Source organism: Haliotis rufescens, unplaced genomic scaffold, assembly GCF_023055435.1.
Source record: "Haliotis rufescens isolate VD_foot unplaced genomic scaffold, xgHalRufe1.0.p SCAF_19, whole genome shotgun sequence".
NCBI lineage: Eukaryota > Metazoa > Mollusca > Gastropoda > Lepetellida > Haliotidae > Haliotis > Haliotis rufescens.
In genome coordinates, this window is record NW_025963879.1 from 3,943,532 (window position 1) to 3,967,201 (window position 23,670).

General features: G+C 39.3%; 1 protein-coding gene across 5 annotated transcripts in view; it reads left to right on the forward strand.

The window, feature by feature from the left end:
- LOC124119209 (puratrophin-1-like) overlaps positions 1-23,670 on the forward strand; it is a 248,489-nt gene that overhangs the window by 190,162 nt on the left and 34,657 nt on the right. For all 5 annotated transcript variants that reach the window (XM_048398816.1, XM_048398817.1, XM_048398818.1 and 2 more), the window contains one exon: positions 15,760-16,604. In XM_048398816.1, coding sequence (XP_048254773.1) covers positions 15,760-16,604 — 845 coding nt within the window. The remainder of the gene's footprint in view (positions 1-15,759; positions 16,605-23,670) is intronic.

The window sequence follows — 23,670 nt, forward strand, 5'->3', positions numbered from 1 at the left end:
GAAATACATCACTGGTTTTTGCATGAGGCAACCCCGGTAGTTTTTCTATGTATGGAAGAGTTTATGAATCAAGACTGAATATCGAACAGTGAGTGATCGTGTAATGGAAAAGACATGAGCAACGGATTGATGAATTTCAATGACAACAACTATGATGCAGTTAAAGTCAAATTATGCATTCTGACAACAAAGATTCGTTGTCACTGACTTTACTGGTCTGGTCAGTGTTGTTGTGAACAATGAGTTGGTGTGATCTGACGCTTGTTCCCCACACACTTTTGCTGAAATGATATTTACTATATTGATTTATATGTCGACAACTACAACGCCGGTTATTTATCATACCCTGGTAAATACTAGACATAGATATGCTGTGATGATGGGACTAATTGGTGTATCTCCTAATGGATTGACGTCCTATTTCCGATGTTAACATACACACTAATGTTTTCACATTGGCTAGAAAGTCAAAACTCAATGTCTGCTTGTACAATGAGCACCCTCTTCTGTAACAAAGTCTGTAATCATAAAACTGATAGTAATATTTTACTATTTTTATCAACATGCAGGTTTTTGTCTTTGTGTCGAGTGATAATTTTGTTCTTTATCTCCATTCAGTCCTCCATTTGATATTGTTTGCCTAGATTCATTATTTTACATGTGGTTAATGGAATAAATGGGACACGTTGACAGAGACTGGTGTATTGCACTTGTATCAAAGTATAGGCAGTATTAAAATTATTAATGGAGATCAGTTTGTTATGAAGTTGGTTGATTAGAAACTGTTTTATACACAAGAACAAATAGACTGTAACCTTTTAGCCTGAGTACTGGTTGCTTACAAAGAATACCTGCAGATTGGTCAAACACATGGTCAGGGGCACAATATACTGCAAATATATGTCAGCTATCCAGGTCCGGGTGTGTGTGCAAACTTTCAGCTGGTTCATGTGCGCTGTACTGCTGAGGTCAGAATTACACATGCCTGTGTTCAGTGATATAATGTTTGACATCTTGTCTGACCACCAAGCTCTCAGTATGGTAACTATAAGTGTGAACAATGTCAACTGTGACAAGTAAGCAATGTCACGTGAAACATTTGGACGTCATGATGTCTACATACAAATTGGCCAGCCAGCGTGTGTGGGACTTTCACAGGACAGTAACATGTCAGGCAATACAATATGAGCAGTGTAACTCAGCTCATGTGATGGCTATTGATGATGATGATCTCACCCTACTGTCATGTGTAACTACACTTGTAGAAGCTTGATGATTGGTGGTGACTTGTTTGCTATTCCTACAAAACATTGGCTTCTCCATTATCTTTTAAGTTCACCCGGCCAAAATACTATGTGAGCTTATGTCATTGCAAGTTGTTGGCATCCATAAACGTTTTACATATTCGACTGCTCTAGAATGACTTGATGGATTCAGGTGAAATTTGGTCTGAATGTTTGTTTACGATAAGGAGGTTCAAGTTTGTACAAGACCTCAAAATAGAAATTTCAATATGGCTGCCATGTTTCTGTGGAAGACGAATGGGGAGCATGGGAGTTGTGACAATTATAGAGCAAATATTGCTTTATGGAATGAATTATTTCAACTGACTTGGAGTAAATAATGACCGGAGCAAAGTAACTTTTCGTGTGCTCTGAGTGGTTCCAGTTAAAGCTGTAGAGGCTGAGGATGAAATAGACTGGTAGGAGTTGATCTGAGTTGAAGAGTCCGATATTATGTATCACTCCTACACAATGCTACAATCACTGGAGGAAATGCTAACCAATGTAAGGGGATAATAGCATCAAGGGGGAAATCTGGACACAGAAAAATACATCCATACATCATCGAAATGGGAGTATTTCTATAGACCATCAACAGCATGTTCACTTCCCTTGAGAACATCAACAGTAACATCCTCTTCCCTTAAGCATCATCTGAAGTTTCACAAATGTATTGATCAAATATTACACGATGTTGTACAGAGTGTCCAGTTGTGAGAGATTATGACCATTGATGCCATACATTGACCACTAGAAGTAATGACCGATGGCATGTCTTCCACTCTAGGATTAACCCCTCTCACTGACCACAGGTCCATTTGCTCTTCTGATGAAGAAACAGCCTCTTGTGTGTGGATGGATGATAAAATGATCTCTCGTGTGATGAAGGAATGGTCTCCTGTGTGATACATGATATGGTGTTTATTGTAGCACATGAATTCAATACCTTAAGTATGTTCAGAAACTGTCGCATTCAATGAGGATTGACGGTGTTTATAACTTGGACAAATTTGGAAAATCTGTTGAAATGGGTAATATGTTGCTGGAATAGGAGTGGGAATTTGATGGCATTCACATCATGTTGAAGTACTTCGTTTTCATGACTCGCGGCCAGATTGTCGTATTTGTGTTAATCTTGTCACATGATTTTGTTAACCCAGCATGCCTAGTGTGCATGTCAGTGCATGAAGACAAAATGGTGGCAGAAATCAATCTGTTAGAAATCGAAAACATCTTACACTTGATTCAACAACTATAGTCTAAAGGGAAAACTAAAAATACAGATGGCATAAGAATGATAAGAAGAATCTAACTTAGTGACTTTACAATTCAAGAGAATATGTTTTGGGGAATGCAATCTTAGAAATTTTTAGGAGTAAATTCTTCTTTGTAATGTCTCCTTGTAAAGTGTTCCATCTCTGGCAGTGTGGGTTGGAATCCCGGACGGGCCTCAACCCCAAAAAGTATGAGCATCCGTACTGTACTAAGAAAGTGTTATCCCAAAATATAACATTTGTTACATTTGACCACTTAATTCTGAATAGCTTTATAGCTTTTTGTCCATGTTATACAGTAATATTGCTTAAATACATTCAGAAAACCTGTGTCAGGCTCCAAATACACATTTGATTCTACTTTAAGCACTGAAGTTTAAACAATGGGAGCATGTGGGAAGAATTGCTGATTCAGAAAGATGAGTGTTAAGAACTCAGACTATTCCATACTAACTTAATAAAGCTTATATTGATGCATGATTGTTAAATGCTTGATTTTTTTACCCATTACTGATGTTAGATAAAAAAAAACATATCATATGAATGACGTATAACAAAGTTTGGAAACTAAGCAAAAGTTTGAACTAAAATAGCTGAGGTTAATTTGATGGCTGAGAAAACAGAGATTTTTTTCAGTTTTTGTGAACCTTGTTATGTAAACTACATTGTTGAAAAACGTTGGAATGTGAGAGAGTTGTGTTATGTTCCTGGCACTGCCCGGCCCCCGTGTCCTGCACCCCCCTGTCCTATGCTCCTCCACAGACACTAAGCACCCGGGGATTACACTGTTGCCTTTACCGCTACCAAGAATGTCTCAAGCATGATGGTCAAAACATTGTATTTTGTAGCATTTACCCTGAAGGTGGAAGGAAAATATTGCAATATTTGCTAGTCTGAATTTAGATTCTAACAAATTGTAGCTTTGCCAAGACACTTTGAACACACCTGGGAATGATCTTGAAATTTGTCTGAGATTTTCCAGGGAGGGACATGGTCATGGTCAAACACTAAGAAGTGGACTAAGTCCCCTCAAATGTCATTGGAATGGGGGTAGATCAGTCGGATCAGGTTGAGGGAGGAGGAGATACTTACTCACTGTGGGACTCAGGGATAATCTTAATCCACCTGAGAACATTCCTCTGACATTGACATTCAACATTGCCATCCGTTCTCTCTTGTAGTTGGTTCAGAAGGTGCAAGAAAGGGGGTGAAAAATCGTTTTGGGGAGAGGATAGATACCAAGGGGGAGAAGATCAAGGGTGAGAATATCAATACCATGGGGTGATCTCTGTGAGTCACATTGCCCCCTACGTCAATGACAGACACTGTCGTCAACACAACGCCACTGCACTCGGTCGTTGAGGCTGTGAGCTGCTTGTCTGGACCCAATGACCCAACACAAATTGTTTTCAATTATGTCATTAGCAGGGTGCAGTGTTTTGGTTTGTGTTGGAGGGGGAATATTCTGCAGAATCTTGATTCTGTCACAAGAAGAAATAGTGAGGCCAGTGGTAGTACCTGGCATGGTATATAGAAACATGAGAAAACAAGTGTTGGCTCAGATCTGAAGGACCAAGTAAAAAGTTACTTAATCTTGTAAGCTAACACTTGGTCAGACAATTTTCTTTGGTTTGTTTTGGAAACTGCTTCATAGGGAAGAAATGACTTTGTGCAAGCCGCTCAGTTTTTCCCTTTGGAATTTATTTATGTGTGACATTCCGTAGATGAGCCTAGCCTTGTGCATGTAGAGCAAAGAGTTCATTTTCAATTGCTTGAATTTGAATTTTTCTAACTAATATATATTTAATTTTAATGCTCTCTTGGTGATAGTGCTTTGAAGGACTATTTTTCTGTAGATTAAGATTTGTCAAATGTTTCTCATTTCTGGATATGTGTGTGTATCTTGTGTCAAGATTTGTCATCATGGAAAAAAGGATAGATTCTTGTTTCAAAAGGAAGGAGTTGTTTGAAAGTTCAACTTCACAACCCCCCATAATTAGTTAATTAGCAAGCAAGCACTTTCACTTGAGCTATGTCCTCCCTGAATGTGTTCTTGTGGGAGCCTGTTGAAGAGCTGTCTTCCCCCTCAAGTAGCGGCCATATAAGGTCCCAGTGCACCATGTACCGTACTGCCTCAGGTTGGAGTCTGGTAAAGTCAGCTGCCTTCTTCAATGAGTAACAGCCACAGTAGGTCCCAGTGCACCATGTACCTTACTGCCTCAGGTTGGAGTCTGGTACAGTCAGCTGCCTGGTACAGTACAGTACATGTTTGAAAAAAATAATGTGTTCCCGGAAAAGCTGAGGAACAAATAAATTGTCCGAAATAAAAATTGGTTACTGGACATGGTGGATGTTGTTGCTCTTAAAATGTTTTGGGTCCTTTCAGATAATTTTGTTTGTATGCCTTAAAGTATGCCTTGAGGCCATGAAGTATTGTGTATGCCTTGAAGCCTTGAAGTATTTTGTATGCCATGAGGCCTTGATGTATTTTGTATACATTTGGAACTTGAAGTATTTTGTATGCCTTGGGCCTTGAAGTATTTTGTATGCCTTGGGGCCTTGAAATATTTTGTCTCCTACAGAAATGTTTGGTCCCTGTAGCACCATTGTAGTGTGTTGGGACAAGATCTTTTGTCTGTCTTTATGAAAGGTCAAGGAAGATGCTGCGACATAATTGTTAGCCGCATAGGTGAATGATATTGCAGTATCAAGATAAAGCAGCAGCAAAACTTTGAGCAATCGCTCTGACAGCATTATGTCGTTACCCAACTCCTTAAGCTGTCCCTTAGGTAATGGAATGTTTTGAAGGAATAATATTGAGGGATGTGCCAATCAAGCCATCATGCTTGCACATGGTCATAACATTGAAAAATTGTGTTAATAGAGGAAATATGGTAAATGAGTTGCATCGTTTGTAACAACATGGCCAGTTGTTTGGTGTGGCCTGTACATCAGGGTGTAGCATGTCGGGATAGACGCAGTTGATCAGAAGAGCTGATTCTCTCAAGAAATGGCTGACAAGCAACAGGTAGTTTGTTTTGTATGTTCGTTTTTCTTTGAGATACATGGTAAGATGGTTTAATCGCCTTGCTGAAAAACAAGTTTTTTTCATGTGAATATTTTACATTGTATAGTGATTACCTTATGTGGACAATGTGAATGGAATAAGGAAAGTTTGAATTGGTAACAATTGTCCTGACAACAGTAATTTTGATTAAACTAACTTGAGAAACATGAGCGAAAAGCTTGACATCTATGGTAAGTGTTGATGTTTGCAGGCATTTGTCAACATGCTTCCACCATGTTTTAAATTACTTCAACTTACTGAAATTCTTGGGTTAAGCAATAACACTGAGGAGAGACGTCTATACACACAGCATTAAGAGGGGTGAGGCTGAGGCTGTGGCACCAGGAAGGGGGCAGGTCTCAGGCTGTGTGTACATCACTAATCAATGTGGAGTGTAGGGTCCGAGGTTATCTTCAGTGGACTCTGCTTGTGTTTAGATGGACAGTTTGTACATATAGAAAGTGCAGGGAAGATAAATGTTGTCTCTTATTGATTATAGTTGTATTTTGAAATCTTAAGCTATGTTCATTCATTCTGCATGCCTCAGGTCCAGAATATCTTAACTTCTTTCTCTTAACATGTCTTGTCTCTATCAGTGAAACTCTGCTTGCACTTAAAGATGTCTTCTGACAATTGAAACATTATTTGTCGCCACCTTCTTGCATGGAATAATACCATGGCAACAGTATCCGACTTGTCCACATGGGATATAATTCAACAGCACGGTGACTGTCCAGATGAATACAATTCTATCAACAAAAGGATACAATGCTGTCCACATATTTGGGGGTACAAACAGTACTCTATTTGAAAAGGATGAAAATTATGTACTCTGGAACTAACTGACAAAATTAAGTCATTTCTGTCCTTTTTTATCGCTGTCGTCCAGATAATACACCCACTGGAAACATTAGATAGTATGTTGTGTTGGAGATATTATGACACAGCTGTGATCTGTGAGGAAACACTAGTTAAATATCATAGATTGGAGATATTATGACACAGCTGTGATCTGTGAGGAAACACTAGTTAAATATCATAGATTGGAGATAATATGACACAACTGTGATCTGTGAGGAAACACCAGTTAAATATCATAGATTGGAGATAATATGACACAACTGTGATCTGTGAGGAAACACCAGTTAAATATCATGTGTTGGAGATATTATGACACAGCTGTGATCTGTGAGGAAACACTAGTTAAATATCATAGATTGGAGATATTATGACACAGCTGTGATCTGTGAGGAAACACTAGTTAAATATCATAGATTGGACATAATATGACACAACTGTGATCTTTGAGGAAACACCAGTTAAATATCATAGATTGGAGATAATATGACACAACTGTGATCTGTGAGGAAACACCAGTTAAATATCATAGATTGGAGATAATATGACACAACTGTGATCTGTGAGGAAACACCAGTTAAATATCATGTGTTGGAGATATTATGACACAGCTGTGATCTGTGAGGAAACACTAGTTAAATATCATAGATTGGAGATATTATGACACAGCTGTGATCTGTGAGGAAACACTAGTTAAATATCATAGATTGGAGATAATATGACACAACTGTGATCTTTGAGGAAACACCAGTTAAATATCATAGATTGGAGATAATATGACACAACTGTGATCTGTGAGGAAACACCAGTTAAATATCATAGATTGGAGATAATATGACACAACTGTGATCTGTGAGGAAACACTAGTTAAATATCATAGATTGGAGATAATATGACACAACTGTGATCTGTGAGGAAACACCAGTTAAATATCATAGATTGGAGATAATATGACACAACTGTGATCTGTGAGGAAACACCAGTTAAATATCATAGATTGGAGATAATATGACACAACTGTGATCTGTGAGGAAACACCAGTTAAATATCATAGATTGGAGATAATATGACACAACTGTGATCTGTGAGGAAACACCAGTTAAATATCATAGATTGGAGATAATATGACACAACTGTGATCTGTGAGGAAACACTAGTTAAATATCATGTTGGTGCTAGTATGACACAACTGTGATCTGTGAGGAAACACTAGTTAAATATCATGTGTTGGTGCTAGTATGACACAACTGTGATCTGTGAGGAAACACTAGTTAAATATCATGTGTTGGTGCTAGTATGACACAACTGTGATCTGTGAGGAAACACTAGTTAAATATCATGTGTTGGTGCTAGTATGACACAACTGTGATCTGTGAGGAAACACTAGTTAAATATCATGTGTTGGTGCTAGTATGACACAACTGTGATCTGTGAGGAAACACTAGTTAAATATCATGTGTTGGTGCTAGTATGACACAACTGTGATCTGTGAGGAAACACTAGTTAAATATCATGTGTTGGTGCTAGTATGACACAACTGTGATCTGTGAGGAAACACCAGTTAAATATCATAGATTGGAGATAATATGACACAACTGTGATCTGTGAGGAAACACTAGTTAAATATCATGTGTTGGTGCTAGTATGACACAACTGTGATCTGTGAGGAAACACCAGTTAAATATCATAGATTGGAGATAATATGACACAACTGTGATCTGTGAGGAAACACTAGTTAAATATCATGTGTTGGTGCTAGTATGACACAACTGTGATCTGTGAGGAAACACCAGTTAAATATCATAGATTGGAGATAATATGACACAACTGTGATCTGTGAGGAAACACTAGTTAAATATCATGTGTTGGTGCTAGTATGACACACGTTTGAGGATCTTTTATGTGAAGTGAGTAGCCTAGTGGTTAGTGCCTTTCTCTGTCATTTTGATGCCAACCCAGGTGTAGGATGTGCATCTCAATGTGTCTCCTCCATTGGTTTGTTATCGTATGTTGGCAGCCTCAGGACCTTGCACTCTCCCTCCAACACATGTCAGCAGCGTCAACAAATACACATTTCAGATGCTCTGTCATCATTTCATATTTTTAATTGCTGACAACTTTTTGTCCCTAATGAGAATATAATATAGACTTAAACCTTACAAAAAGTGGTCAAATACTGGGGTCAGCCGTGGGACAATATTTGACCGTAGAGGAAGGCGTTTAATCATGGCAAGGAAAGAAACGGCAGAAATGTCAAACATCATGGTGAACAAACAGCTCTACATGCGTTCTGTTCATGAGTTCATATGGAGCAGATCAACTGGGGTGTATAGTGGGAAGGCAAACTGATACACTCGCCACTTGGGGCATGCAGCAGTTCATGCGGATGGCCAGATACAGACAAAGTACATACCAGATAAACATGCCTTTCAATGTTTGGGAAAATGGAAATAAGTTGAAGAATACTTCTAGAAAGAGTAACCATATATTGCTTTTCATACATACTTCTTAATCTGAATTCTAACTTCATGTACAGTATAGAAAAGGACAAAACATTATTTTGCAAGAAATTTTAAAATGTTTGACCAAAGATGCTAATACTATTTTAGAACAAATGTCAAAGGCCAAAAATCACTGAAACTATGAACAATACCCTCAAGTCTTGTCTTGAGTTTACGACAGTGCTGTGAAGCCTTCTAACCTTTCATAATATCTAAAATAGAACGCTCTCCTCTCGATTCTTGATAATACTGACATGATAATCTTGACAATGAAGTATTAATCATAGTCATCTATCTATTTTTGAAATCACGTTTTACGAAAACAGTACAGCATGCCGGAAGCCTTGAAACAATAGAAATAAGCATCAGCACTGAATACAGATGTCATTGTCTGGACCAGTCAGCTGAGTTGAGTCGGCTGCTAGTGATTTCTCTTGTCACTCTACAGGCTTTTCACCTTTGTGATATATTTTCTCTTGTGCCAAATAAAGTTCCTCTGAAACTGAAAGAAATACCCGAGGGTCACTCCTAATGTCCAAGTGGCTACGTTGTGGTTTGAAGTATGATTTAGAGGTTTTGTGTCAAATGTTGTCAATTCTAACCTTCAGCCTCTTTTTTATCACTCTCTGTTTGTTGTTTGTTTGATAATTCTAAACATACATTACGAATACTTTCAATGTTAACATGGCCATGAAAATTTGTTAAAACCATTCACTCAAATATTATAGATCCATGAAAATGTTCCCCCTTATATTAATAAAAGTTGTTTCAGGGGTATTTTAAACTAAAATGAATTTTAAGTGAGTCATTTAAATTTTTTTTTTTTAAATGAACTTTTCAAGTTATGAGATGTACAATGTTCACATACCTCTTTTTTGTGGATCTCTAAACTTTGAGCAAAGCAGAGGAGTTGGTATTTAACCAGAAATATTTTAAAACGCATCACAGCAACCAAAATGCAATTGTTGATCGAATTTAGGCTGTTTTCACAACTGAGGTGAAGTTTCGTCTGGCAATTGTAACTGTAAGCAAATCACTCTAAGTGTTTGTTCTTGAGGGGGTCACATCGATCTCTGTCATGTAGGAGAGGCTATGTGGCCTCATAGGAATGTGGACTATTTGTGAAGGGAATGACCAGTGTCCAGTCAGGGTGGTGTTATGCTGACACTGTTCACACCTCAGGTATGTGCTGGCATGGGGATCGAACTCTCCACGATTTAGATTTGACAAACGGAATCTGCATGAGACTTATTGCATTTGTGTAGCGGAAACAATATTTGCTCTCTGTATGAAGAGGTGCTTAAGCCCAGTCCTCAGGACATGTGATCAGGTTTATTGCTCTGGGGGAATGTTTAGGAAATATATGTTAAGGGGATCTTAACAAAAGGTATATATATTTTTTATACAAGGGCTGGCTGAAAAGTTCTAAGCCTAAGATGGATATCTCAATTGGATTGAAACAAACTTTTGCCACCAACAAGTACAATCATCTAATGAATCATAGACATAAGAACTGCAACTGTAGTGTTATTATTGTCTTTGTACCAGACCATCTTGTGAACCTACCCATTGAAATCACCAGAAATGGACAAAACTGGCTATAGGGCAGTCATCAAGTACCTGCAACTGAAAGGGCTAACTCCAACACAGATACATGCTGACATGAGTCAATGACAATGAACTAGCTGGTCACCATTTTCCTAGTAATGATGGCGTCATTTCTGCTGTGAATGACTTTTTTAGGGTGGCTGAAGAAAATGTCTTCTTGACCGGCATCCAGGCCTTGCAGCATCGCTGGCAAAAGTGTGTAAACCTGGAAGGGGACTATGTGGAGAAATAAATGAAAACCATCGACTTGGTACGGGTCTTTCACAGTTAGGCTTAGAACTTTTCAGCCAGCCCTCGTATGTTAAGGGTAAAGGTTTCTTAAACATACTTCTGCAAAAATGTATATGTGCTCTTAAGCATGAGCTTCATGGTGCATACAAAGATGGCAGTTGGTGTAAGTGTATTTCATGTATGTAAGTGCTCTGGAGCTGTAGTTTGGTGAAACCACCAGTGGCAGAGGCAGTTTGTGTGTGACTAGCTAAATGATCATTGAGTTCACTGGCTCTCTAGTTTCGTGTTTGTGTTTATGTACAACCTACCTGGGCAAGCTTTCTGTTGTAAACATCAGGACCAGAAGCTCTTGTCACAATCTGCTGAACATTGGTAACACTGCAGGGAATATTGTTTCATACAGTTTTGGATGGTGGCTTATAGTGCCTACAAAAGTCTTTCTTCTTGATGAGAGGAGAGCTGTAGCAGGTGAGCTACACTGTGATGGTCCATCTGGCTCACTTCCACACAGCCATTATGAGGTTTGGACAGCAGTCAGACTCTTGGCACAATCTCTTCCAACAAGTTTCTAAAAACATGCTTTAACAAGAGAAAAATGCCAAAGAAATGTAAGCAATGATGTTATTCGTTTCCTCTCCAATGTTTTACATGTGTAACAGAATGGTTCTATATATATTCATGTGAGGGTATGATTTTACTTACTTCAGGGAGGAAAGAAGAGTAGTAGAGAGCCTTCTGAATAAAGATCAGCCAACCACTACAGTCTATGTAATCTATGTAATGGTTACATTACTTGCTTGTATAGCTGACCTAGAGGCATGCCTACAATATGCTTCTAAGATGGCCACATTTATGGCCGTGGAGCACTTTCTCTGTTGAGAGAGGGGGTCACCAAAGGCTAAGGTTTGGATGGTATCTGTCTAATAAGGGCTTGGTCAGCTACAGGTAATGATTTCTCACCATTACATTTGAAAACTCTAAGGTTTGGATTGTATCTGTCTAATAAGGGGGCGGTCGGGTAGCCTAGTGGTTAAAGCGTTCGCTCGTCACGCCGAAGACCCGGGTTCGATTCCCGACATGGGTACAATGTGTGAAACCCATTTCTGGTGTCCCCCGCCGTGATATTGCTCGAATATTGCTAAAAGCGGCGTAAAACCATATTCAGTCAGTCAGTCTAATAAGGGCTTGGTCAGCTACAGGTAATGATTTCTCACCATTACATTTGAAAACTCTAAGGTTTGGATAAAGGGCCAGAACTAACGTGAAATTGATGAAATCCCTGTGTGTGTACTTAAAGAAATATTGAGGAAGTCTGTGTGTCATTGTACGTTGGTGTTGCAGATCTCTCTTCCCTGGACTGACCTCCACTTTACAGTTGGTCAGATAAAGATAGCTCGCTCGCTCACTCACTCACTCACTCACTCACTCACTCACTCACTCACTCACTCACTCACTCATATCTATGTGTGTATGATATATAGTTACCTGACCTTTTCTAGAACCAGTGCAAGAGCAAACCATCAGAGAGTTCAAATCTATTTTTTCTCATTTATTTGCTATTTTCCAGTATTTATCCTGCAGTGCAGTTTTAGTTTCCATATTTAGCTTTCCATGCATGTATTTTGGTCTTTGGTGAATTGGTTTCTTCCAAAAGTTGTCTAGGTATTCAATGTTTGCTAAAGAAAACCACTGAAACAGTTCAGGACATGACTTGGAAAAAAAATACCTTTAAAGCTGCAGAATGAATTCTGTAATGCATGCTTCTGGTAAACTTCTGGTATTTGAGAGGGTATATTTTTACATGAGACTGCACACAGCAAGAGATGTTGGACCTCACTGTTGAAGTCGGCCAGCAAATGCAAAGTCTAAGTGGGGCTGGATAACTTGGACAGTAACATGCCCAAACAAACATATTCCCCATCACAACACGTCACAGACCCAGTTTAACAGTTATTTTTCAAGTTGAGTGTTTGGCTGCAACTTGTAGTGTAATTCTCGTGCTCTTCCCAAGTTGGGGAGATTAAACGAGGTTAAGTTATAAGGATGCTTCTGAACTTGGAAGCTGGGAAGCTGTATTGCATCCCATTGCTGTCTTATTCCTAGCTGATGTAACTGGTCGTGGATGGGCATCTTTCTTTGGACATTGGGGACATTTTCTTAATCAGATGTGTTGTTTTTGGGAAGGTAATTGTTTGTGGGAGATGTAAAAACTTGATTAATTTTTTTCAACCATCAAATTTGTTTTTGAAGTGGCAACTTTTGATGTTTTCAACCAAATTATTTTAAATTTCTACAGTATATGTTGTTTTATGAAATGTGTACCGATACATGACTCAATTTGATTGGGAACAAAACTCTGAGGATCAAGTGATATTGTGGAATCCATGGAGTGATGATTGGACGACAAAAGCTACACTAAGGTTTGGTATTTCTAATCAGGACATTGTTCCAAGACTGTTTACTTTCATTCAAAATACTGTTCTGTGTATAGTTTTGTTGGAAAACTTGAAACTGATTTGAAAACAAACTCTTCATCTTACACCAATTCAGTAATCCTTGAAACTATTAAGTCATCTGATTGTATCCCCAAGTTTCATGCAAAATTTTTGCCTATGATAGTTGGACTGTCAAGGATTTGTCTTCACTTTTATTTATGACTTAATAACATATATATATAGAAATATTTTGTGAATGTATCTTTACTTTTCAATCTTCTAAGAAGAAACCTTGTGCAAATAATGTGTAGTTTCTTGCCCTGAGAGTGCAGTAATGTGGCTGACATCTGTAAAAAAGAAACTTATTTCATATTTGTTCCATATATGTGAGATGTTTTAGGCAGTACTATATGTGAATATACCTATGAAGTGGTTTACAGTAATATTACACCCAGATTTAAGATTTTCATATGAATAGAAGTACTTGTAATTAAAGGGCAAGTTCACACGGAAATGAACCTAATTTTCTTGTACTTTTTCCACAATAAAAGTGTTAACCTAGAAGTGTCATAGACAAAAATATAAAAATATCACAATTAATTAACATATGTTTCGCATTAAAACGATTTATATTTTTCACATTTACCAAGTGTTCTATTTCCATAACAAAAACACCATGGCTTATGCCCCTTGCAATATGACGTCATTGGTGCCAATTGATAAACATTATGACGTCATCATGCTTTGTTAGAGCCGCTTCACGTGGTGTAGGTACAGGTGTGTGATTCTAGCGTCTCAGATGCCAGCCAGCATAGTGTTATGCTGAGTCACCACTGCGCCGGAGTGTGTCGTAGGCCATGTTGTTTTACCGAAAACTTGTACTTGATATCTTTTGCGTTGAGAATAGACAGGGACCCAGTTGAATTGGCACCAATTACGTCATAATCTAAGGGGGATAACTCAGGCCTGTTTAGCTCGAAAAACGAAGGACTCATAACGGCATATCATTTTCACACTATTGTGAGCTTCCTACTTTCACTGTGAAACAATGAGTGCATATTTTCAAACACAGATACTAACTAATTCTAAAATTGCGTTTTGTTCAGAAAAAGAAAGAAAGTAACTTTTGCGTGTACACTTCCCCTTTAAGTCTGTCATTTGTATTTAAGGTGTTCAATTTGTTGAAAACACTGGTGAAAAGAAGAGCAATCAGAACCCATAGTTCAAACCCAGATTCAACAAAGATTAACACCAAGTTTAGATGTTGTGTACCTTTATTATTGCCGGATAGGGAGACTTATTCCAGACTAGCAGATTTTGACTGTTTGCATGCCTGTTGACATGTGACATATTTCTTCAGTGTGCACTCCCCTGGACATCTTTAACAGCATCACTTCTCTGGTGGGGGGAACATTGTTTGTAATCTTGATTCTGAGCAGCCTCCACCAGCAAAGCTCAGTTATATATGATGGCCAACAGAGAGAGACAGCTTACACAGAACTGAATGTGAAGTACATTATTTAGTCCAGTTTAGGAAACGCCCCATTTGGGCCACACATATAAGAAATTTATTATTTGGTATCGCTTGGATTTCACAGGATGTTGGTGACCCAAAGCTATTTATTACCCAGCTTAAAAAAAGAGTGTACAACTGTTTGCAAGAATGGCATGCCTCCTGAGATTCAAATGTGTTAATTTTTTATAAGACTCAGAAATCATTGTTAGATCGTGAAAGATATTTGTCTCTTCAAATGCCCTGGGAGTACAAACATCTATTAACAAAGTTTAGAATTGGCTGTAATTCTTTTGGTGTACAGCATCTACGTGGCGGTTTATCAACAATTACCAATGAAAATGTTCTGTGTGAACACTGCAATGCAATTGAAGATGAAATTCATGTTGTATATGTCTGTAAACATTATGAAGATGAGCATAAACTATTATTATCTAAATTGTCAAATAAGCAGTATCATTCACTTAAAAGCCTATGAACTTCATAAGATATTAATGTGTTATTGCCATTTACCAAGTTCTTAACACGACTTTTTAAGACGTGTACCTCTAATAAGTAATTTTGTTAATTTGAGTCTGTATGTCTTCATGTGGTACCTCAAATTATGCAGTAAAAAGTTTTGTAGTTTAGGTCATGTGGCCTTTAATGCAAATAAACTTGTCTGTCTGTTTCCCTGGCTGAATTATCAAATTACAGGTGAACATGTAAACATGTGTCATTATTGCATTGTTCCAAGTGTGTGAAAGTTGATGTCCTTGTATCAATTATAGTACCTTCAAAAGTCCTAGAATTCTATTCTTAGTCTATACAATCTTGGATTTACATGAAATGTTTCTATTGCAAAGGGGTGGCCATTATACCAAGTCCTGATTCCTACAAAAGTTTACAGATCATCTGATGACCCAGATTATTAGTTATTATAATTTGTCTCATGATGGATGTTTTTGTGACTTGTAGAGTATGTCCTCAATGTCTGTCTTGTGTTGCAGAGTTATGAGTGGGCCCTTGAGGCTATGAAGTACGTCGCCAGCATGAGGATGGAACACTGTGCAAGTCCTGATGGTCTGGACAAGCTGCTGAAGTCTCTGGATGCCTATCTGAAGGAACATCCACCTCTCACAGAAGATGCCTTCCTGCAGATGATCAACACAGCTCAGAAGCTGCACAATGACAAGCTACTGGAACAGTGCCGAGTAGCAAAAGCTCGGTGTGAGGAGACATACCAGTTGTTACTTCTACGTCAGAACACTCTTAAACGTGCCAAGGACCAACTAGTGATAGAACAGGCTGTGAAAAGCTCATCACCAAAATCTGTGCTGAAACAGCTGGAGGACAATTCCCCTGTATGGGAGCCACAAACGACAAGCACACCTTATCGGAGTTCTGCGCCCAGTCATCGGGTGCATGTGCTAGATAGACGGTCAGAATCTTCCAATGGTTGTAATGTGTCCCTGTCTTCATCAAGGAATAGAACATTAGACTCTGATAGTGAATCCAGAGACAAGAGTGTTCATAGTGCCAGAAATAGTGAGACTAGTGCCAGTCTACCCGTGTCTCCCACGTCTGACCACAGCAGTTCAGACAGTGGAAGTGTATCTGACTCCAAACTGCTGCTGTGCCGAACAATCTCCCAACCCCTCCAGGGGCCAGGCTCCACCTTCAGCTCACACAATCGTCCAATCAAGAAGATGCTGAAGCGTGCAAGCACTGCCCCAAATATCCCTCCTCCAATCAACTCCACAATTTACGAAGATGCAGAGCACAACGCAATCCGAGACCGACGGTCTGGCAAATCAATCAGCATGATCACCGGCAGCTCTGAAAGTCTACCCAGGTAGGGGACATGTTGTTATCCCCCGCCCCAACAAAGTTGGCGGGGGATATAGAAATGGGTTCCGTGTGCGTGCGTGCGTGCGTGCGTGCGTGCGTGCGTGCGTGCGTGCGTGCGTGCGTGCGTGCGTGCGTGCGTGCGTGCGTGCGTGCGTGCGTGCGTGCGTGCGTGCGTGCGTGCGTGCGTGCGTGCGTGCGTGCGTGCGTGCGTGCGTGCGTGCGTGCGTGCGTGCGTGCGTGCGTGCGTGCGTGCGTGCGTGCGTGCGTGCGTGCGTGCGTGCGTGCGTGCGTGCGTGCGTGCGTGCGTGCGTGCGTGCGTGCGTGCGTGCGTGCGTGCGTGCGTGCGTGCGTGCGTGCGTGCGTGCGTGCGTGCGTGCGTGCGTGCGTGCGTGCGTGCGTGCGTGCGTGCGTGCGTGCGTGCGTGCGTGCGCGTGCCGAAATCGTTTCCGGAGCATAACTCAGAAACCTTTAAATATTTCTCTACGAAACTTTGCATGTCTATCAGACTCATACTGAACTGGTGCCTTTTGCTATTTAGGAATTTTATAAAAAAATTATTTTTTACTCTTCGATGGCAACAAGTTAGACTTAGGTTCTATAAGGGTGCTGTTCGTTTCCGGAGTGTAACTCAAAAACCATTAAATACTTTCTTACAAAACTTTGCATGTTTACCAGACACATACTGAACTGGTGCCTTTTGCTATTTAGGAGTTTTATAAATTTTTATGTTTTTCGTTTCCATGGCAACAAGTTGGACTTAGGTTCTATGAGGGTGCTGTTCGTTTCCGGAGTGTAACTCAAAAACCATTAAATACTTTCTTACAAAACTTTCAGTTCACAAGCACAAATAACTAGAGAAACTAGTGATGTTTTAGTTCTTAAACACTTAAGTCTTTAAATATACAGAAAGATGTTCTCTTTTTGACTGCATAGTACAATTCATTCAACTGATGAAAAGTGTTTTCTGCACTGAGATGGGTGGTATTAAGTACAGACTGAGATAGGTGGTATTAGGTACAGACTGAGATGGGTGGTATTAAGTACAGACTGAGATGGGATGGTATAAAGTACATACTGAGATGGGTGATATTAAGTACAGACTGAGATAGGATGGTATTAAATACGGACTGAGATAGGATGGTATTAAGTACAGACTGAGATGGGATGGTATTAAGTACAGACTGAGATAGGTGGTATTAAGTACAGACTGAGATGGGATGGTATTAAGTACAGGCTGAGATGGGTGGTATTAAGTACAGCCTGAGATGGGTGGTATTAAGTACAGACTAAGATGGGATGGTATTAAGTACAGACTGAGATAGGATTGTATTAAGTACAGACTGAGATGGGTGGTATTAAGTACAGACTGAGATGGGTAGTATTAAGTACAGACAGATGGGTGGTAGTAAGTACAGACTGAGATGGGTGGTAGTAAGTACAGACTGAGATGGGTGATATTAAGTACAGACTGAGATGGGATGGTATTTAGTACATACTGAGATGGGTGATATTAAGTACAGACTAAGATGGGTGATATTAAGTACAGACTGAGATGGGATGGTATTAAGTACAGACTGAGATAGGATGGTATTAAGTACAGGCTGAGATGGGTGGTATTAAGTACATACTGAGATGGGATGGTATTAATTACAGACTGAGATGGGATGGTATTAAGTACGGACTGAGATAGGATGGTATTAAGTACAGACTGAGATGGGTGATATTAAGTACAGACTAAGATGGGATGGTATTAAATACAGACTGAGATGGGATGGTATTAAGTACATACTGAGATAGGTGGTATTAAGTACAGACTGAGATGGGATGGTATTAAGTATAATCCAAGACAGGGTGGTATTAAGTACAGCCTGAGATGGGTGGTATTAAGTACAGACTAAGATGGGATGGTATTAAGTACAGACTGAGATAGGATTGTATTAAGTACAGACTGAGATGGGTAGTATTAAGTACAGACAGATGGGTGGTAGTAAGTACAGACTGATATGGGCGATATTAAGTACAGACTGAGATGGGATGGTATTAAGTACAGACTGAGATAGGATGGTATTAAGTACAGACTGAGATAGGTGGTATTAAGTACAGACTGAGTTGGGATGGTATTAAGTACATACTGAGATGGGTGATATTAAGTACAGACTAAGATGGGTGATATTAAGTACAGACTGAGATGGGATGGTATTAAGTACTGACTTAGATAGGATGGTATTAAGTACAGACTGAGATGGGATGGTATTAAGTACAGACTGAGATAGGTGGTATTAAGTACAGACTGAGATGGGATGGTATTAAGTACATACTGAGATGGGTGATATTAAGTACAGACTAACATGGGTGATATTAAGTACAGACTGAGATGGGATGGTATTAAGTACAGACTGAGATGGGATGGTATTAAGTACAGGCTGAGATGGGTGGTATTAAGTACATACTGAGATGGGATGGTATTAAGTACAGACTGAGATGGGATGGTATTAAGTACATACTGAGATGGGTGATATTAAGTACAGACTTAGATGGGATGGTATTAAATACAGACTGAGATAGGATGATATTAAGTACATACTGAGAGTGGATGGTTTTAAGTACAGACTGAGATGGGATGGTATTAAGTATAATCCAAGACAGGGTGGTATTAAGTTTCATCCGAGAAAGGGTGGTATTAAGTCACTTCAGAGACAGGGTGGTATTTAGTATCATCCGAGACAAGGTGGAATCAAGTGTCGTCTGAGACAGGGTGGTATTAAGTATCATGTAAGACAGGGTGGTATTAACCATCATCTGAGACAGGGTGGTATTAAGTATCATCCGATACAGGGTGGTATTAAGTATCATGTAAGACAGGGTGGTATTAAGCATCATCTGAGACAGGGTGGTATTAAGTATCATCTGAGACAGGATGGTATTAAGTATCGTCTGAGACAGGATGGTAATAAGTATCATCCGAAACAGGGTGGTATGAAGCATATTCTGAGACAGGGTGGTATTTAGTTTCCTCTGAGACAGGGTGGTATTAAGTATCGTCTGAGACAGGGTGGTATGAAGTATATTCTGAGACAGGGTGGTATTGAGTTTCCTCTGAGACAGGGTGGTATTGAGTTTCCTCTGAGACAGGGTGGTATGAAGTATATTCTGAGACAGGGTGGTATTGAGTTTCCTCTGAGACAGGGTGGTATTGAGTTTCCTCTGAGACAGGGTGGCAATTACGTATCGTCTGAGACAGGATGGTAATGAGTATCATCCGAGACAGGGTGGTATAAACTATAAAGTATCGTCCAAGATAAGGTGGTATTAAGTATCATCCAAGATAGAGTGGTATTAAGTATCATCTGAGATAGGGTGGTATTACGTATCATCCACGATAGGGTGGTATTATGTATCATCCGGGACAGGGTGGTATTATGTATCATTCGAGACAGGGAGTTATTAAGAATCATTCGAGACAGGGTAGTATTAAGTATCATCTAAGACAGGGTGGTATTAAGCATCATCTGAGACAGGGTGGTATAAAGTATCATCCGATACAGGGTGGTATTAAGTATCGTCTAAGACAGGGTGGTATTAAGCATCATCCGAGACAGGGTGGTATTGAGTATCATCCGAGACAGGGTGGTAATAAGTATTGTCTGAGACAGGGTGGTATTACGTATCATCCAAGATAGGGTGGTATTACGTATCATCCGAGACAGGGTGGTATTAAGTATCGTCTGAGACAGGGTGCTATTAAGTATTGTCTGAGACAGGGTGGTATTAAGTATCGTCTGAGTCAGGGTGCTATTAAGTATTGTCTGAGACAGGGTGGTATTAAGTATCGTCTGAGTCAGGGTGGTAGTAAGTGTAGACTGTGATAGTGTGGTTTTATCTACAGACTGAGACAGGGTGGTATTAAGTATTGACAAAGACAGGGTAGTGTTAAACACAGACTGAAGCAGGAGTTTGTTTTGAACCTGGACCTATTCCTATCGTAAAATAGGGACTTTGTCCTAAAGTAGCTGATTTCCCTTGGAAGCCATATCTTCCCAACATCTTACAAAAAAAAAGAACTATATATTTTGACATTGACTTGTGAATAATAACATGGGTATTGAAAGACATGTTTATCTTAACAATGACTGGAATAGCATACTCTCTTACTTGAAAAGCTGACAGAATAAGAATAATGGCATTAAATATTGACAACTATAATGTTGCTGCAATATTGGTGACCGCTGCACAGAACCATAATCCACTCACTCACTCATACAAATAGCCTATTGAACACAGCAGACCACTGGGTGATGTTCTGGTGCCATTTTGCAAAGATCTATGACAAGAACAGTTCTGCTGCTATTGTGAGGTTGACATTGCACAATGATATAGTGAATGATCATATTTTATTTGAAGTTTACATGATTTACAGCTTTTCCATTGGACAAGAGGTCCGTCAAATGACCTTGAAACTAACGTTCATAAGTGTTTGAACGGCACATGTTAACTTTCAGTTTCATGAGACTGTATTCTTAAAATGACTTAAACTCCTGGGAATTCCCCGACACAAATAAATACAGAAGCACTGTCTTAGATCCTTTAGACCCTTTTAACTTTAACTTAGAGTTTTAGCATACATTGAGATAAGTCAGAGTGTTTGAATGTGGAGTGTTTTAATATTTAATATTTCGACTTCGTTTTAAACTTTTGACTCGATCCATGTCTAGACAGATATTGACAGTCTGTAGCAATCTATGAATTTACCTCGGTATCTGTTTGACACAACTTTAGAATCACCTTTCATTGATGGGCCAATTGCTCATTGTTTGATGATAACTACTCTTGTAATCACAACAGGTTTATTAAAGACACTGGAAATCTCTCACCTCACTTTTGTCGTGTCAGCCATTTTGAAGTCCTGTACTTGATGAAAGTTTATTACAATGCACTGTCATAGTGACTTACTGAGGTCATTCTTTAGAGACTTTTTTCATCTAATGATATTATTGGAATCTATTTGTTCTAACCCAACTACAGAAGATGTTACTGTAGATCAATCAACGTTTAAAATAGTGAAATAAAATATTATAAGAATTGAATTTCACTTACTTTCACAAGCTCCAAAGTTCATACAGTTTGGCCCTGACTCTATGAAGGTTCCTACATCAATGAACTCACACAAAGTGAAAGTCTATTCTAAATGCATGTTACATTGTATAACCACACAGGCAGCTGGCATCACTGTGCAAGCCAAACTTGACCATGTCACAGTTCAGTGTGCTAGTGTAATGTCAGAGTGTGTTGTATGCTATACTTTGTAACAGCATGTGAATAATACAATGGAGCATTACGATACTTAGCATTCAAACTTGCCTTAAGTAAACCTGTGAATGGATTGATGGTACTGTTACAACCCTGTATTCACTGCACTGAAAGCACAATCTGAAAAGACGAAAGCAGCAGAACTGTTAAAACCCAAAAGCAAGATTGTGAGGTGGGAAAATAGTGCAGCCTACATATTTGAACTCATGGGATTTAAAAAATGTGTATTTGATTATGTAAATAGATATTCGGTTGCTTACTCTTGTGATCATGTGACCAATTACTTGGCCTAACATGATGCATTGATACCCTGTGCACATACTTGTGTACGCTCTGAGAACCTCCTGGAGATAATATGTCATTAAAATAGATCAAACCAAAGACAGTGTATTTGAAATGAAGACAGGGAAAGGTTATTTACAAGGTGTGTGGTTTGTTACAATAGGATGACATGCTCAGCGAAGCATTTAGTAAAAGGATTAATCTTGGCAAGGCCTGCACAAACTGCTGACATTGCACAAATATCATGGAATGGACAAATGTCCGGTGACATGGATCACATTGATATTAATGTGCTTTATGATACTTAGATTCTGCAGGGATAAACTAAAAAGATTTCTGCAATCTCAAATAATATGAAGGTCAAACAAACTTTGCTACTTCTAGTTCACAACCCACCGTCAAACATTATGTGCTGCTGCTGCAAAGGCCCTTCTGTTAGTTTTAGATAACTGAAGTAATTTGCTGATTAAATACCCCATTCTAGTCGACAAACAGGCCTTTGACCAGAAGTGTCCAGCACGCGAGCAGTGACCGGCTGAATGGCACATCATAACCAGATTGACCAAACAGTTAAATGTAACCAAGTCCACTTTCTCCACCGCTCCTTGTTTCGGCCATGTTTGTTTTTGTGGAATTGACATCCGGTGTTATCGAAGCCATTCTTGCCTCCACATGGTCTTTGTTATAAGATTAAGGGATTACACCAAACAATATCGGGCAGGGGAGCTGAAGTGTGTTGCGTTCAACTTGAAGTTCATCTAGTCGAACTTAATTCACTCTCACGAGATGCTGAGCCTTTGGTTTTGTTGTGGTTGTCCCCAAATGACTTGCACTGTCTCCAAGTCGGGGACTTAGATTGGCGCGAAGTCATCGGAATCAGCCACAGTTTTGTTGTGCCATATTTGATCAGTGTGGTATTCAAGCTTACTTTGGAGTGGAACCAGATAGGATACGCTCAGCCTCAGCCTGTGTCAACCTGTATTAGCTAAATTAAGTTATTTCCTCTGTGAATGATGAAAGTCAGTTGACTCACGGATGTTGATGGGGACACCAAAGATCACCTTATGCTTCAAATTGAACTCCTTGCGTTTATTCTATTCTTGCCATGGTTTAAATATACTTTTAAGAAACTACAAATGTTTTTCTTGGGCCTAGTCTTTGACAGCTATAGGCGCATAGATATAGATGGTTGATCTTGCATGTATTGACTCAGGGGGCAGAAATTCATTTTTGTGAAAGATAATATAGATTAAAGGGTTAGAAGCACAAATATGTCTTTCTCAAGGGGCGGGCTCATGTATTTACTGACAAGTCATTTGGACTTCCTGAACCAAGGGTTTCCAAGATGCAAGTATATATTTGAGCACACATATTCCCGAGGCAAGGGAGTTAACTGACAGTAAAAGTCCAGTTTCCACCCTTGCCGAACTAGGCTGGATTTCTGAACTCGATCATGGGGCCATCAGTGGCTATTTTGAGTC